The following is a 17,010-nucleotide window of genomic DNA, read 5'->3' as shown; positions in this document are numbered from 1 at the left end:
CTGGCGGCCGGGCGGGGGGCGGGGTCCGGCCCAGGCGCCCGGGGCGGGGCGGCGGCCGGAAGGCGACAGAAGGAGCAGGTTGGAGGCCATGGCGGCGCCCGGCGTGCTGCTGCTGATGGGCGTGAGCGGCTCGGGGAAGTAGGTCCGGGAGGCAGGGGCCGGGGAGGGGGCCGCCGGGAGGCGGCGGCAGAGGCCAGACGCTTGTTGTCCGGGCCCCAGGGGACGGGAGGACCCTGGGGAGCGCCCCAACTTTGCAGAAGAGCAAACTGAGGCAGGGACACTGCTCCCTCTCCCCACCCTCCTGGACTACATCTGAGACCCGGGCCCTCCATGGAGAGGCTCGAGCGACAGCCCGAGGTAAGGAGGCGCCTGGCGGGGCGCACAGAGAGTAAGGTGCCGCGGGCCTCCAGGAGTGGCTGGGCCGTCACATGTGCCCGTGGGTGGGGCCTCCGGGAAGAACTGGCTGGAAGGGGGCGAGGCCCAGTTCTTGCGCACTCTCGTCAGGCTGGCGCAGCGGTAGCCCACTCCTGCGAGGCCCGCACTTTCTGATCAGTGTCTATCAGCTTAAACAGCAAGGAGGGTGGCCCCCGGGGCTTGTGAGGAAGGAGGAACACTGGACGCCACGAAGCCTCTGCCCAGCCCAGTCTGGCCAACGTGGGGCACGGGGTCCATCTAGCCTTTGGCTTCCTGATGAGACCAAAATCTATGCCGTTTGTCAGAAAAGACGGCTACTGCAGTATTCCACCAAAGGCAGCAAGACAGAACCTAATCGACTGAAGTGTCATAACCTTCAAAGGCCTGTAGTACCCTGCTAGAATTTTCTGAATCAGGAGCTACCTATGTGGTCAGATATATAGGAAAGAATCTTCCTTGCGCCACGTAGGTAGGTTTATTTTCCCAAAATTATTGACATTTTGGGCCTCAAATCTTGAGAAATTAAAATCGTTTGGGGAATCTTGGACTGAAATTAAAGTTAAACATGGAGTCTGGAAATCCCTAGCTGCTGTATGATTTGAAGCAGTTGAAGAAGGCGGAACTGCTGCTCTGGTGGGATGTCTGGGAGTCAGGAGCCCCTGGGCTCGCTTACCCTGCAGCCTGGCTGTGGGAGCTTGAGCACTTCACGTTCCCCTCTCTGCCTTGGATCGTCTGGGGGAGTCTGAACCATGATTTATATGGTTATGATGTTCGTGCATTCAGTGAATATTTATTAAGCTCAGTCTTTACTCTGTATCACTGATATATAGTGAACAGGACGAATAAAATCCCTGCCCTCAGAGAGTTTACCTTCTAGTATGGGAGACAGACACTAAGTGAATAAATACACCTGTAGTGTGCAGGTGGTGGTAGGAGCTCCAGGGGGAAATAAAGGAGGGTAAGTAGAACAAAGAGCGCTGGGCAGGATGGTCAGGAGTGGTATTGGAGCATGACCCACAAGAAGTGAGGGAGTAAACCCTGTGGATAGTTGGGGAAAGGGCGTTATAGAGAGAGACAATGCAAGTGCAAAGGCCCTGAGGCTTGGTTTCTTTGTGGACTAGCAGGAGGGCCTGTGGTTGAGTGATGGGAAATGAGGTCGAAGAAACAGTGCTGGTGAAGAGAAGTGGTCATATGCTGGAGATATTTTGAAGGTAGAACCAGAAGATGTGTTGATGGACTGGATGTGGGGTATGAAAGAGGGAGAGCAGAGTTGAGGGTGATTTCAAGATTTTTGGCCTGAACTGGAAGAAGGAAGTTACTGTTAACTGATGCGGAAGCAGTAGGCAGAGCAGGCTTGGAAGAAAATATCGGGAGCTCTATATGGGATGTGGCAAGTTGGGTATGCTTATCAGTCACCCAAGTGGGTTTGTTGTGGGTGATCAGATATGCAAGTCCAGGGTTGGGGAGAGGGACTTGAGATGTAGAGGGAGGAGTCCTCAGTGCGTGGATGTGTTTATAGACATAAATTGTTGAATGAATGAAAGGAACGAGGGAATCACTGAGGGAATACAGAAGCTGGCCAAGGACTGAGCCCTGGGCCCTCTGAGGTTAAAGGTCAGTGTCAACTGTTGCTGACAGTCTGAGTAATAAAATGACTGAGAATTGACAGTATTGATCAGTGGATGTAGCAACATCGAGTTCTTTGGTGATGTTTGTGAGCCCCTGTTGGGGCCTGGCAAGATTTTTAATTTACTCCATAACATTTAGAGGAAAAAAAATAGCTTAAGAGAATAAGAGTCTCAAACCAGAAAGATTCTATTTCAAACAAAGTAATGTCAAGTAATACATTTACTTATTTCCTGTTCATTGTCTCCCCCTCCCCTACCTGAATGTAAGGGATCTTCTTCCTTTTTTGTTTACTGACTTGTGTGTCTAAAACAATGCCTGGCACTGCTAGGTGCTCAGTAAATATTTGTTGACTTGATGAATGAATGAGTGAAGGAATGAATGGAGCTGTTTGAGTGGGGGCCGTGTCAGCTTTCTTCACATTTTAACAATCTTGGTAAAGCCACCCTGAGCTTCTTCCCAGGTTTCCTTCCTCCTGCTGGGAAAATAAGCGCAGGCCTTCTGCATCTCTTTCTCCTGTACCCCGCGCCCGGCCTACCACCCTTGTCCTGCTGTCGTTTTAAGTCTCCTTGATCTTCATTTAGACCAACCCACTGGCAAACAGTTCGATGCCAAACTAGTTTGTAGTGTTTGGCTCTGACCAACCTCCCCGGAGCGGAGCGCGGTGCCTTCTGCGGCGAGTCCGTGGTCCACGTTCAAGAGTGCAGCTGCTCTCTGGTTTAGGAAGTTCGGACAGAGCTGCGGACAGTGTCTTTTCTGTTTCCTTCCTGCCATTCTACCCCCAAATCTAGTTAGCTCTTCTTTTAAATTGTGAACGGCGGCTGCCGTAGTCATTCCTGGCTAATCTAACTTAGTCTTCGGTGTGGCTTCTGTGGTGCAGAGCTCCACTTCACCAGCAGCTTAGTCACCGGTAGGCTGCAGCGTGTCACCCTGCGCAGCCTTCAGCAGAGTGAACGTCGTGGGAAGGTTTCAGTTCTCTCCCAGTCCTTTGGTTAGTCTCAGTCTGGTCCAAGGGTGTCTTTAACAGCTCCCTGAAACATTCTTACAAAAGAGAGAATAGGACCCTTGGTATGCAACAGTGTCACAACGTTTTGTTTTCGTTGTATATACATCTTTTTGGTTACCTTCTATTTAAGGCAGGTGATGACAGCTTCCTTATAAGGAAAGGAGTTTCTTTTTTTACTCATTTATTTAATTTTACAAGGCGAAGCAGTCAAATAGAAATATCAAGTAAATAATTATATGGGTGGTATGCAAAACTTAGGAGAGAGGGCGTGGTGAAATGGTAGGAGGATACAGTAAGAATTCTGAGGGTGGTCCTTAAATGATTGGCACTTGGGCAACACTTTAGAAATTGACAGCAAGAAAGGGTTTCACTGATAGTTAAGTGTCTGCCAGCCTCCACTCCTCCCCTGTGCTCTAGACTCTAAGTCTCAGGATGGCTGAGACCATGGCTAGTGGGCTGGCCATTATATCCTGGGAGCTATAGGTGCTCAGTAAGTACTGGCTGAGTGAAATGAGTATATGAATGGATAAGTCGTGTGGCTCAGTGCCCTTGTTTTGCAAGTGAGAAAACTGAGATTTAAAGGAAAAGGTAACTTGCACAGGAGCACACGGTCACATAGTGGTGGAATGGAGACTGTGGCCGGATCTCAGGTTCCAAGACCAGACCCTTTTTATGGAGCATCATGCCTGTCAGGGGATGAACAGATCATTATCAGATGCATGGCACAGAGAGCATGTCACTCCCAGACTTAATGAGTGCTCGTCATTCTCCAGATCCTTTATTTTAAGAATGTCTCTTTTCAAACCCCAGTGTTTTAATGCCTTGATGAGCTCCTTGAACCTTGTGTGGGTGCTGGAAGGTTAAATCCCCCATCAGACCCCTCCCTCCAATATCCTCAGGAGAATTTTATCGCTGTATTAATTTAGTATTTTTTCTCAAAAAATAAACATCTATAGCACAGGGACCAAAAAACATCATAAAAAACTTCAAGATTTTAATGAAATCTTATAGATTTCAAAAAGAAATTTCTAGATAATTATTTCATTTAAATTCCTGGAGAGAACGAAAGTCAGGCTCTAGACTCCAGGGTCAAGAGCATCACTCTCAGCTTCAGTATCATAAAGTACCAGTGTTTTTTGTTTGTTTTTGGTGAGGAAGATTGGCCCTGAGCTAATATCTGTGCCAGTCTTCCTCTACTTTGTATGTGGGACACGACTACAGTGTGTCTTGATGAGCAGTGTATAGGTCTGTGCCCAGGATCCGAACCCGCCAACCCCAGGCCGCTGAAGTGGAGTGTGCAAATTCAACCACTATGCCACCCGGCCAGCCCCAGTTCCAGTGTTTTAATACCGTGGAGCAGCCATCTGTTCCCCAGGGCATTGGTGGATGGAAGGAGGCCAGCTGGCTGGGGAAGGGCAGTCGTTTGAACATCCGTGTCCTCTCCACAGATCGACCGTGGGCGCCCTGCTGGCATCCCAGGTAACCTGTCCCGGTGCCTCCCAATCGCGAGCCCACTGTGCAGTCTCGCAGCTTCTCTCCCTCACTCCTTCCTTCTGGGCTCTAGTGGTTTATAAAACTCACCACAGACACCGCCACATGGCCTGTGAAACCCAGTGGAACGATTTTTATTTTCTCTTTGGTGACTACAAATAGTGATGAATGGAAAAGGAGCTGTGGTGGCCAGTGAGCAGGGGTGATGAAGTGACTTACAAACCTCTTTCTTCCTTTGGGGGATGGGGAGGGGTGGGTGGAGCTGCTCTTGGGCTGCTGGTGGTGAAGAGGGCAGCAGGGCTGTTAGTCACCCCACAGTGACTGTCATATGGGCCGCACTGCCTGCCACATACACCCTTTCACTTTGTTCTTAAAGCTAGGATGGAAATTCTACGATGCAGATGACTATCACTCGGAGGAAAATCGAATGAAGATGGCAAAAGGGATACCGCTGAATGACCAGGTGATGTTCGCTGTCTGTTTCCAACACAGATATTCCACGTGGGTGGGTGACACGGGTTGAGATCTCTATGGCTCGTGGTGTAATAGATTCCTGAGTCATGAGATAACCAGTGTGCAGTGCTCCAAAGCCAGGTGCACAGTGGGTCCTCCATGTGTTAGCTGTGGCCCTGAACTTGTCTCTGAATCAGCATCGGGAGCAACGCCACCCTCTGCCCCAGCTTGAGCAGGGTCTGCCAGAACACTTTGTTGCCAGGTTTTCATCTGCAGATGTCACCCCTGAGTTGGCAGAGGCTCCCTGGGCCTCATACGTAGGGAAGTTCATCTTCTCTTCCCAGGTCCTATCAGCCTTCCACCATCGCCAGACTCTGGCATCCACCCCAAAGCCAGAGTGACCTTTGCAGATTCAAATCTGGCCCTTCGAAGTTTCCCACCGATCTCAGGGTAAAGACCAGACACCTAAACTCCTAAATGTTCATGATCAGGCCAGGCTGACCATGCCCCACTCCAGTCTCCTTGGGTGCCCTGTATCACCCTCCAGCTCCCCTGGAGCCACCATGGCCCCTTTCAGTCCTGTCTACTGCCATGTTCTTCCCCACAAGGCATTTGCATCTGCTCTTCCCACTGCCTGGAATGTGCTTCTTTCTCCTCTTCACTGAGCTAACCCTGCTCATCCTTCCCATCTCATCTCAGCTTCTGTGCCACTTCTTCAGGGACCCCCACCCTGACCTATTTAAGTAAATCCTCCTATAATGAACACTCGCAGCACCGTCTTCCTTAGTGCTCTTGCCCCAGTTGCAAGTCGGCATTTGATGGTATGAGAATTTGATCAATAATTGTCTCTGCAACTAGTTTTACCTCTGAAAGGGCAAGGACTATGGCCATTTCTGTTAACCATCGTATATCCCCAGGGCCTGACACACAGTACATGTCAGGAAATATCTGTGGCATATTTGTGAGTGGACGAATGAATGAGAGAAGGAATGAATGAATAACCCTTCATTCCTGTATGCACCATCAGGAGGCCATTTCCTAGAGGGTCTCTCTCAAAGCAGAGATACAAACTGTGGATTAACATGTTGGCGTAACTAGTTGTAGCCCAAGAGTGACTGTGAGGGCAGGTCAAGGGCCAGGTCCACGGCGCAGCTGAGAGCAGGGGCACCAGCCAGGCCATGTGCCTAGGGTGGCCAAAGGGCAGGGACAGAATGGAACTGGCCAAAGACCAACACTGTTGTTTTCACTTTCAGTGACCTTGGTTCACCCCAGCTGTGCTCCTCCCCCCGCCCCCCCCCACCCCCTGCTCCAACTCTCTTCCCTTTGCCCTGCCTTGAAGGATTCGAGTCACTAACCCAGTATTAGGTCTAATTCTAGAGCAGTCTGGGTGCAGCTTTAGTTTGCAATGGTTCAAACCTTGAACCATCAAAATTAAGTTTGCAATATTTGACTTTAGAAGATAGGTGGAGGGAATCATAAAAGAGATACGGAGTAATAATTTAAACGTTATAATGATATTATATTAGAGATAACTGACATAAAGTAGATAACCTGGCTCTACCGCTAAGCTTGTGTAACCTTTGGCAAATGGCTTTGTCTCTCTCTGCCTCATTTCCTCCCCTGGAGCTGGGATGGTAACAGGACCTATCAGAACATTGGGTTCTTGGGAGGATTAAATGAAATAACACAAAAATGTGCACAAAGCAGTGCCCGAAGCATTCTGTAAATATCACTTATGTATTATTCTTGCTAATATCTCTATATACACATGTATATGTAACATAAGCCATTTCTACAGAGTGTGTCAAGTGTGACTGTGCCAGTGTTATCTTTCTCCTTGGAGTACAAATTTAAGAACAAATTAAAGTAACCCAAATAGATGGATTTTAGAATGGCATTTCAACATGCTTCCTCTTGTATGTGAGTAAGGCTTGTTAAGTGGGCAGTGTGGCTGGGGGGAATTCAGAAGAGAAGTTTATCGTACAGAAGAAAAGTTACTGATAGCCAGAAGAAACATAACCAGTTACTAAATATATTGAGGAGAAATTGTACACATTAGCCGGACTTTAGAGAGAAGCAGAACAGGGAGAGAAAGAGTAGAACGGCAAATGGTTTACATTCTTGACAAGAGCCCAGCGAGTCTGAGAGTGAAGATGCGGGTCATGGCTGGGCTGGCACCGGTGCTCTCCTGGTTGTGCTGGCAGCCAGCCCCACCTCCCATGATATGGGTTCTGCCTGGGGGAAGAGTCTTGGGAGGGCTTGGAGAGGGGTTTGTGCTCAGAGGGCTGAGGTTTGAAGAGAAAGAACCTGAGTTGAATATGCCACGGGATCCTTAAGGCTATCTAAATGTAAATTAATTAAAATTAAATAAAATGTAAACTCCAGTTGCTGGGTTGCACTGCCACATTTCAGGTGTTCAGTAGCCACATGTGGCTGGTGGCTACCAATCTAGACAGCACAGAGAACACTTCCATCATGGCAGAAAGCTCTGTTGGACAGCGCTGGCCTAGAAAGATATGCCACCCAGGCTGCAGTATGTTATTAGCTGCTGCTGCTGCTGATAAAGAACTTCCACGCCGTGTCAGCGTGGCCCCTGCGTGCCAGGGCCACACTGTCCTGGTAGCCCACAGTGACACTTGAGCAGACTTCAGCTTCAAAATCTGTTTAAAACAGGGGGTTTTTAATACTTTTTTTTCCTGATTATAAATGTAATATCCTGTATAGAAAATTTGGAAAGTGCTGAAAAATTCTTTCACAGAATACATCACCCTTGGTTTCATCTTCCAAAAATACCTACTGATTGAATTTTGGAGTTTTTTCCCTTATCTTTTTTTGATATATATTCTTTTTACGTGATTCTTCTCTGTGAACTTAAGTTCATTTTGCACCAGGTGAAACCAGTCGCTCATGCCTTCTCCCTCCGCACTCCTCCCTCCCCTCTCTCCACCTCCCGGGGCAGTGCTGGACACACTCCATCTCCATGTGTTCCCTGACTCCAACTGTCAGCCCCTTCCAGAAGACACTGTTTCTCTAGATGTTTCCATCAGATCACTGAAACCATCAGCCAAGGAAGCGTCCTCTGTCCTCACGATGTTCTGATTTAACTCTAAATGCTTAAGCACTGGGCTGGGGGAGGGCCCTCATCCTTGCATGTAGGACTCTCAGGAACGACATGACCTTGAACATCAGATCTGGCAGGCAGAGATGCTCATTTGGGTTATGTTATTTCCTCCTGTCTTTCCCCTAAGACTCTGTGTGTGTGTTTGACTTTCATAATGTGTCATACCGTCTGGACTAAGTATTCAGAGTTCAGTGAGTTGGCTCTAATATCTCCTCTGTCTTGCCCCAGTTCCTGCGTCTTTAAAGAGGAGATCTGGATCACCCCCTTTCTTCACAAACATTATGAACACAGAATTGGGAGCTCGTGTCCAGAATACCCTAAAGTTCAGACTCCTTAGCAGGTCACTCAAGGTCTTGACCATCTAGTCCTGATGGTTTCTCCTGACCATCCTTACATATCAACTCCCACACCTCCTGCTGACTAGTGCTAAGCATCTGCCTTATCCCTTTCCTCAAGAGTTTTGGTAAGCCATCTTTAATACTCCGGGTCTTGGATTGTGCCCTTCCCTCTGCATGGCAGGCCCTGCTTCAGTTGAAATCCTCTGTATCCTTCAGGATTTAGTCTTCCTAGCACCTGATCAAAACTGATCTCCCCCTACTGTGTTATCATCGCCCTTGTCACTGGCTGGGGGTAATTAATTGCTCATCTACCCTCTGTCTCTTCCATCAGGCTGGGAGCCCTTTGAAGATAGGGACTGCACCATTCATATTTATATCCCTGATGCTTGATATGGCACTTTGCATATACTAAGTACTCACTGTACAAATAAAGCCCAGTGCATAGCAAATTCATGAATTAAAGCTCTTAAAAATTAAAAGTGGGAAATAAATACTATTTATCTCAACTATTAAATCAGCCCAAAAGTAATGTTTAAAGTGGAGTCTACTCCTTTTCTTATTTAAATCCCAAAGCAGATCAATGAATTACATACGATCCCCCATTTTACAGATGAACAAAGGGCGACACAGAGAAGTAAAGTAACTTGAGCAAAGCCAGACAGTGAGGGGAATCTCTAACCACAAAGACCCTACTTTTCTTACTAAGTTAAAGGCCCTGATAATCCACAAAACAACTACTACACCAGAAGTGAATCAGGAGTGGTTAAATGGAGAGAGAAAAGGTTAAAGCAAGGGTGAGGGTGAGAGCAGCAGAGAGGTGCGACCCTCAGTAAGCACGTCCATCATAGGCAGGTGACGCTGTGGCCTGACTTTACGCAGACCAGGCGTGAGAACTCTGGTTCCTACACGAGAGTTTATGAGCCTCCGGAGCTGCTTTGGAGAAACCCTTCTCCTTGTGGCCCATGTGCTCCTCCAAGGAAGGATCCCGATCGTTTAATTACGGCTCACCACCTGGAAACTTCAGGAGCAGAGTTCAAAGTGCTGCTTTTTTATCTCCAACCTTCTGTCCTTGTTTGTGTGGCCGGTGGACCCAGACCTCACAATGCGGTGACTAGACGGGTCCAGGGTGCGTTCTCATTGGGCACATGTTTGAAAGCATCTCTTTTTCTTTAGTTTTTATATTTCCATTTATTAAGTACAGTTTTCATAATTAAGCTTCTAAGGAATTTTACTATGACTGAATGAAGCAGTGTGCTTTATTCTTAACTAAAGCGTAGATTGAAGCACCATTAAATCATTAAAAAAGCATGGATTCAAAGTAAACATCTATTTCCTTGTACACAGGTGAAAAAGCTCATTACTCAAACATGTTTTATTTTTAGTTTGTTTCATTCTTATTATGAAATATTTCAAGCATGAAGAAACTGTAATGAATAATGTGGTTGACACCCAGCTTAATGAAATAACGTATTTGTTTGCTGAGCCATAAAATAATAGAGGGAATGATCTCCACCCATAAAGCACAAATAGAGATGTTTGTGCAGACGGGATGGAGGAAATGTACAGCCTGAGCTGAACAACACACCACCAGTCTGCCCCTCTGCTAACGGAAGAAAGACGTGCTACGTCAAGTACTAGGCATTGAAGTATCGTCTCTCCTTGGTTCATCCTAAACCCACTATAAGCATTTACTCACCCAGAAGCACAAGTTTTTGTTATGTTTCTTTGAATCAGTCCTAATTCATCGTTACAGTTGCTCCTTGAACTCTAAGTAGGCATGCGAATTCGTGTTCAGCCCTCTGAACCTTCTGACCACCTCCTCCTCTACACCAAACACTCTTGTTGAGTGGGGATTGGTGGCCCACAGCACTAGCCTCAGGATTTTCAGTTTTATTAAGGGACTCGCACAGCGACAAAGGATATGTTGTGAAGAAGGCCGGATGACTGCCCAGACAGGACCCCAGGGCCGGCTCTCCATCTTACAGGCTCAACTCCTTGATACTGTCAACACATTGAACATGAGTTCGTCTCTCACGTGAGACCCCCACTAATCAGGTTCACAAGTTCCTGCATAAAATTAAAATGCCCGATGATTAATTTGCAAAGAGAAACATAACTGTCACATAGCCCATAACATGTTGACCTGATAGATTTTCAGAAGCTAACATACAATCAGAAGGTTTCTTAGTGAACATGCAATCAAAAAAGTGGGAGAGGTAGGATCGAAGTTTCTAACACTGAGACCATCATCCCCTTAGTAGGAAGAGGTTTGCTAATGAGAACATGATGTTTGAAGTCCAGTGGCCAGGAGTCCGTGTCCCTGGACAGTGCTTCCACAAATCCCTGCTCAGGGCTTCCCCGTCCGAGCCTCCCCAGGACAGACATGCTTCCTTCATGTGTAAAAATAGTTGGATCGCAGCCATGTCTTGCTAGGCTGAGGGTCATTCTTACTCCTTCAGATGACTTTGTACATCTCTGCCCCTTTCCATGAAGTGTTGATCTTTAAATTGAACCCTTAGAGAACAATCTTATTTCCTTCTTCTCCAAGTCCTTAGGAAAGTACCTCACTGTGGCCCCATTTGCTGTAAGAAGATACATCCATTGACTTGTTAACTTTCTAGAAGTTGACATCATTTCTGTGACTTGAAGCCAGCTACCCCCATGTAGAGGTAAAAACCCACTCAGAAGTTAGTCTCTAAGTGCTCCACTTTACCATTGAAAGTGATACAGTGATAAAGTTAACCACTTTACCAATTAAGGGGCCTGTGCTGCCCTTCCTGCTGGCCTGAAAGTGCCACAGCTTTACAGGACTGCATCCTTGGGGAGGAAATAGAGCCCATCCTGCTGACGTGTGAGGTTTCAAGGCTCAGTCACCCCACTCTGTCACAACTTTCTGTTAGAGGAGCTGTTTTAGAAAATATAGCCAACAGGTTAAAACAAAAAAACAGGTCATTTGATAAGTAACAGTGTTAGGAACTTGGTAGAAAAGCTTGGCTAACCACAAGGGGAATAGACGAAAGAAAGGAATTTAGAAAGATCAGTTCTGGGACTGGCCCCGTGGCTGAGTGGTTAAGTTCACGTGCTCCGCATCGGCCGCCCAGGGTTTCACTGGTTCAGATCCTGGGCGCAGATATGGCACCGCTCATCAGACCATGCTGAGACGGTGTCTCACATGCCACAACTAGAAGGACCCACAACTAAAATATACAACTATGTGCTGGTGGGATTTGGGGAGATAAAGCAGGAAAAAACAAAAAAAGATGGGCAACAATTGTTAGCTCAGGTGCCAATCTGTAAAAAAAAGGAAAGATTAGGAATGAAAAGAGAGCTGTGAACAATCTGTCAGTAAATTTGAAGACTTAGATAAAATTGGACAATTTCATAGAAAAATATAAATTACTGTGGGGAAATGGGCTTGGATGGCTGTGATCTAAGTGGCAGAGACACTGCTCAGGGACACGGTCTGCTTTTCCCCCCAAATGAAAATGAACTTCCTGCTGCTGCAATTGGCTTGATAATCAGACGGGGCAAGAGAGACCTGTGTGTTGCAGTTACCAAAACTGAATCAAGGAATAGAAAACCTGAACACAATGTTCATTAAAGAAACTGAATCTGTAATCAGAGATCTCCCCTCAGAACAGGGCTCAGGCCCAGATGGTTTTTCAGATGAGTTTGAGTCAGCTGAGCCTGCTGTAACAAATACCATACACTGGGGGCCTTAAACAACATTTATTTCTCACAGTTCTGGAGGCTGGAAGTCCAGGATCAGGATGCCAGCATGGTTGGGTTCTTGTGAGGGCCCTCTTCCTGGCTTGCAGGTGGCTGCCTTCTTACTGTACCCCGACTGGGCGGATGGAGAAGCAGAGGTAGGAGAGAGAGAGTGCGCACTAGTTCCCTGGTCTCTTCTTATAAGGGCGCTAATCCCATCATGAGGACCCCACCCTCATGACCTCATCTAAACCTCATTACCTCCAAATACCATTACATTGGAGGGTTGGGGCTTCAACACACAAATATTTGGAAGATAAAAACATTCAGTCCATAACAATAATATATTGTATACAACCTGTTTCAAAGAATAGCAAAAAACTACCCTATTTATTTTATGAGGCTAATACAACCTTGATACCAAAATTTAATATGGACTATACAAGGAAAAAAAAAAGGTCAGTCTCAATTATATAAATGCAAAAATCCTAAATAAAATGGTAGTAATCAAGTACCTAAAAGCAAAGACTTCTAAAAATGCATCATGTTTCTCAACATGCATCAGAATAATAAAGCATGGGGGCACAAGTGAGGATATGGTTGGGACGTGATATAAAACAAGATTAATTGTGAGTTGAAAATTGTTGAATTTTGTTGAAAATTGTCTGCTTTTGTATATGTTCAAAAATTTCCGTAATAAAAAGTTTGTTTAAAAACAACGCATATGGCCGATCAGCATCTACCCCAGGAAGGCAAGAACACATCTCAGGAAGATTGCTCTGTAAAGCACTGCAAGATGCACCATGTCAACTTCCGCTGCCTTCTCTTTGGAAAAATATAAATTTCTCACAATGCTTTTATCTGAGGGGAGTTTTGTTTTTGGAGGGTTTGAAGAATAGGACCAGGGAGTAGCTGACAGGGCTCATGTGAATGTGTCCCCGCATTTGGGACCACAGGAACCTAAGAATCAAGCGATACAATGAAAGGAGATTTGTATACATATCACAACCAGGGGAAATGATGGAGGGAGACACACACTGGTATTTTAGAGCAATTTTTATTATTGTGGAAAGAGCCCCCGACCCCTGAACCAGAGAAATGTCTCTGTGCTTAACTGCCCAGTGACCTGGCCCTCAGCCTCGTGCACGGCCTGCTTCTCAAACCACCAAGATCTCTCTGGACCTTAACGTTGATGAACATGATTATATTTCTGTACAAACAAGCAACACTTGGAAAAGTCACTGTGTATCTGCTTTAATTTCAGGACAGGATTCCATGGCTCTGCAGCTTGCATGACATTTTAGTAAGGTAAGAGCACCAGGCCTTGGATAAGCCAGCGAGTGAAGAAAACCCATTAAAAAGTTCAGGAAAAAAATACACTCTTGAAATCACACCTGACTGATGATAAAGGATCCCAGAAATGGAATGCACTTCTATCAAGTAACCAACAATGATTTTAATCAGCCCTTTGGCTGACATATATCTTCGTCGGGTTCTAGAGGCAACCTTCCAGACAGCTCCACAGTTACCAGCTGGGAAGCTTGGTCAGCCACGTGGCTTCCATAAGCCTATTTCTTCATCTGAAAATGGGGATAAATATAGTTCCTACTCACTCAGTAGTGAGATTAGGCATGAGTAGCACTTAGAACGGTAACTATTAACTTACTGTATTTGAGGACTTAATATGTATAAGTACATATTAAGTGCTCAAAAAATGAAAACCGATGCCACCACTATTAGAGCCATATCGTAGTCAGCACTTTTTCTTCCCCCTACTTCAAGCTGTGACAACCAGGAAGATCTGGGGTCATTTTTAAGTCAACAGGTAATTGACCACCAGGATTTAAGTCCCAAATTGTCCAGCTCTGGAGCATGCCTCTGAGCAAACAAGGTCCCCTCTACCCATCTGCAGGCCTGACCCCTGGGAATCCTGGTTGCGACATGGAGGAGGATAAAGAAATAGCAGGGAAAGCGATATAAATCTTGCTTTTCTAAGATGAAGTCGTGTGTTATAAATCTAAAACCATCTGGGCCACATGAGATTAGAGTATACTGATGATTAAAACTTCAGTTTACTTTCTTCACACCACACTGACATGGCTGGCAACCCTGTCTTTGCTGGAGATTAGGGTTTTAGGGTTTAGGGTTTCAGGGTTTCAGGGTTTGAGAACTCCTGCCCTGACATAGACAGACTTGTCAGACGTCAAATATACTGACTTGTGATGGACGCAGAAGTGAAGATCTTCAGGAGAGCAGACCAGACTCTAACCCAGAATAAACAAGCTCTCACTTGGGGCCCTTGGGAGGAGCTGGGAGGCTCAGGTTTGTTGCTGACGATACACTCCATCCACTGGGTCTCCAGTCTACGCTGGCCCTAAGTTCAAAGGCAGACCCCTTCAGAATTCACTTCAGAACACGTGAACTTTCTACTAAGCCAGCATTTACCCTTTCACCTCTGTACTCGAGTCCCTTTCCCCAAGACGACTGCCTCTCCTGCCCAGGGCAGGGGCACACATCAGCTGGGTGGAAGTGGGCTCTCACGCTCTCGCACTGTCTTGGGCCACTCTGGTTTTCCTTTATTGGTGCCTTGTCTCTGCCTCTATTTCTGGCTCGGGTTTTTTATTTGTGCCTCCCTAGAAATGTCTCAGTCTTGCTCACTGACCACACAGGGACTAAGGCTCCCTTTTCTCCTGCTTTCTCCAGCACTGCCCTGGTAACTGCCCCAGACTCTTCCAGCATACTGTACAGTAGGAATGGGGAGAAGCCAATCATGAAACTTAAATCACTGAACACCTGTGGAGAACCTGAGCTGAGCTCTGTGTGTGGCACAGGCGCCTGTTGTTAGCCATACATGTCCACACGCTGTGGCTGAGCCACATCCTACATCCACAGGAGCAGAATCAACACTTTCCGAGCACTTCCTGTGTACCAGGCATCTTGACAAACTTGTCCTCACCACAGTCCTATGGGCAGGTACTCTGAGTAGCCCCATTTAACAGATGATGAATGGATGCTCAGGGAGGTAAATACCTTGCTCGAGATGGCTGAGTTGACTAGTGGAAGATCTTTACCTCAAAGCCAGGTCTGCCTGATGCTCGACCACCATACTGTAATGCCTTCCACTGGCAGAGGAGTCAGACTGGAGTCCTCCACCTGGAATTGACACCCATTATTCTAAATGTCTTCATTCTGTAGCACCCCTCCCCCACTTTTTTTTCTTAACAGAGATGTAGCCTCAGGACAGCATGTGATTCTAGCTTGTTCTGCTCTGAAGAAAATGTACAGAGACATCTTAACACGAGGAAAAGAAGGTGCCCCTCTGAAGCGTGACGAGTCAGGGAAGGAAGAAAAGCCAGCTGAGCTGCAGCTCCTTGTGGTCCATCTGAGCGGGTCATTTGAGGTCATCTCTGGACGCTTACTCAAAAGAAAAGGACATTTTATGCCCCCTGAGTTACTGCAGTCCCAGTTTGATACTCTGGAGCCCCCATCAGCTCCAGAAAATTTCATCCAAGTCAGTGTAGAGAAAAATCTTCCAGAGATAGTTGCTACAATTATGGAAACTCTAAAATGAAATGAGAATCCTTTCCTATCAGTGGTCCAGAACAGAATTAAGCATAAATCTCTATCCCATGCCAAACCATGTTCCTGTATCCTTGTAGATACTGTATTCTAAATTCTTAAGGTGAACAAACCGCAATGTGTTAAAATATGCGTGTTTGGGTGTGTTTTTAGGAATCTGCAATACTGTTGTCATCGTGCTCTGGCACATTCAGAGAAGAGAGGGAACTCTGAAAGTAGAGCTTCAATTGAAGTTTAAATTCACGTGACCCAAGCAGATGATCAGAGGCGATCCCATAATTGATGCTGTAAATCACCACCTTACTTAGAACATTCTTGATCATGCCTATATTTGGACAAATAAATGAAACTTGGCTATCATTGGCATCCCTTAGAAAGTGGTCTCAGGAGCAGAAATGTGTGCAGAATCGACCACTCAGCAGCAAGTCATGTCACACCACATGCCTCCCAATACTCTCTCCTTGGTCATTTCAAGATAAATAAATAAAAAGCACATATAGTTCATGGATATAAAAAACTGCAAAGGTGGAACTTGAGTGAATGAAGGACAGGACTCTGATCCAGTCTCCCCCTCATCATATAGGCAGACCTCTGTGAGACTAGGCTGGTGTCAGCCTACCCGCCCTCCTGCTGTAAAAGCCATCAGTGATGGGCACTAGGCAGGCGAGGAAGGAACACCAGAGCTGCTTACAGCCAAGACATGAAACAAAACCTTCCAATGGGCAGCGACGTGCCAGAGGCAGCTGGGCTGGACAAAGCTGTAAGGGAGACTGGAGGTGCTGGTATGTTCCTGGCATGCAGGTTACCAGGCAGCCACTACGGAAGCTGCAATCTGGCCAGCCACGGGCTGGGTTGAGCCCTTCCCCCCAACAGGGCTCCAGGAATAAGCTTCCCTTACCCTCTATCCAGATCAGGACCAAAGGACCCAGCCACTCCTGCAGGCCCACTGGTTGGCTCTGGCCAGAAAGTGAGTTTTGGAACCAATTACCTGTCTTCTTTCACAAGGGCATGCAGCCTTTGTCTACCAATAAAATACGTGTGTGGGGTGCCAGTGGACAGGACCTTTCTACGGAAAGGGATGTTGCCTAGGAAAATGTGGAGCCCCAGATTTTCCTGCCAGCCTATCTGGGGCACCTCCTGCCTGGTTTGAGTTTACATCAACCCTCCTATCAGGGTCCAGGCCTTTAAGTTGCCCAGTCGACATACTCTCTCTGGCTGGATGAGTCACCCCCAGATGCAGAGGAAGGACTCCATCAGTCCACTGTACTCAGTGA

At 46.6% G+C, this 17,010-nt stretch overlaps 1 protein-coding gene across 10 annotated transcripts; it reads left to right on the top strand.

Annotated features, from left to right (window-relative positions):
• Window positions 1–35: 35 nt before the first annotated feature.
• IDNK (IDNK gluconokinase) lies at window positions 36–16,109 on the top strand. 10 transcript variants are annotated; one of them, XM_046664740.1, is made up of 6 exons: window positions 51–357; window positions 4,495–4,525; window positions 4,914–5,000; window positions 12,192–12,315; window positions 13,422–13,465; window positions 15,383–16,109. In XM_046664740.1, the coding sequence occupies exons 3-6, from the start codon at window positions 4,993–4,995 to the stop codon at window positions 15,726–15,728; spliced, it is 522 nt and encodes a 173-aa protein (XP_046520696.1). In that variant the 5' UTR covers window positions 51–357; window positions 4,495–4,525; window positions 4,914–4,992; the 3' UTR covers window positions 15,729–16,109. The 10 variants fall into 10 exon arrangements, with proteins under 10 accessions (XP_046520694.1, XP_046520696.1, XP_046520697.1 ...); XM_046664741.1 differs by having other exon boundaries at window positions 4,304–4,525; window positions 4,918–5,000; XM_046664738.1 differs by lacking the exon at window positions 12,192–12,315 and having other exon boundaries at window positions 36–138.
• The last annotated feature ends 901 nt before the right edge of the window (window positions 16,110–17,010 follow it).

This window comes from Equus quagga, chromosome 6 (assembly GCF_021613505.1).
Source record: "Equus quagga isolate Etosha38 chromosome 6, UCLA_HA_Equagga_1.0, whole genome shotgun sequence".
Classification (NCBI taxonomy): Eukaryota; Metazoa; Chordata; class Mammalia; order Perissodactyla; family Equidae; genus Equus; species Equus quagga.
The sequence above is the reverse complement of the archived record's forward strand: the minus strand, read 5'-3'. Positions and strand labels throughout refer to the sequence as shown.

What these genes read in the sequence shown, in the direction of transcription:
- IDNK (XM_046664734.1), top strand. Translation starts at nt 4,433, where the DNA reads ATGGAAGGAGGCCAGCTGGCTGGGGAAGGGCAGTCGTTTGAACATCCG. An exon ending in GCGCCCTGCTGGCATCCCAG is followed by an intron (nt 4,526 to 4,913) that starts GTAACCTGTCCC and finishes TTGTTCTTAAAG; the next exon opens with CTAGGATGGAAATTCTACGA. An exon ending in TTGCATGACATTTTAGTAAG is followed by an intron (nt 13,466 to 15,382) that starts GTAAGAGCACCA and finishes TTTTCTTAACAG; the next exon opens with AGATGTAGCCTCAGGACAGC.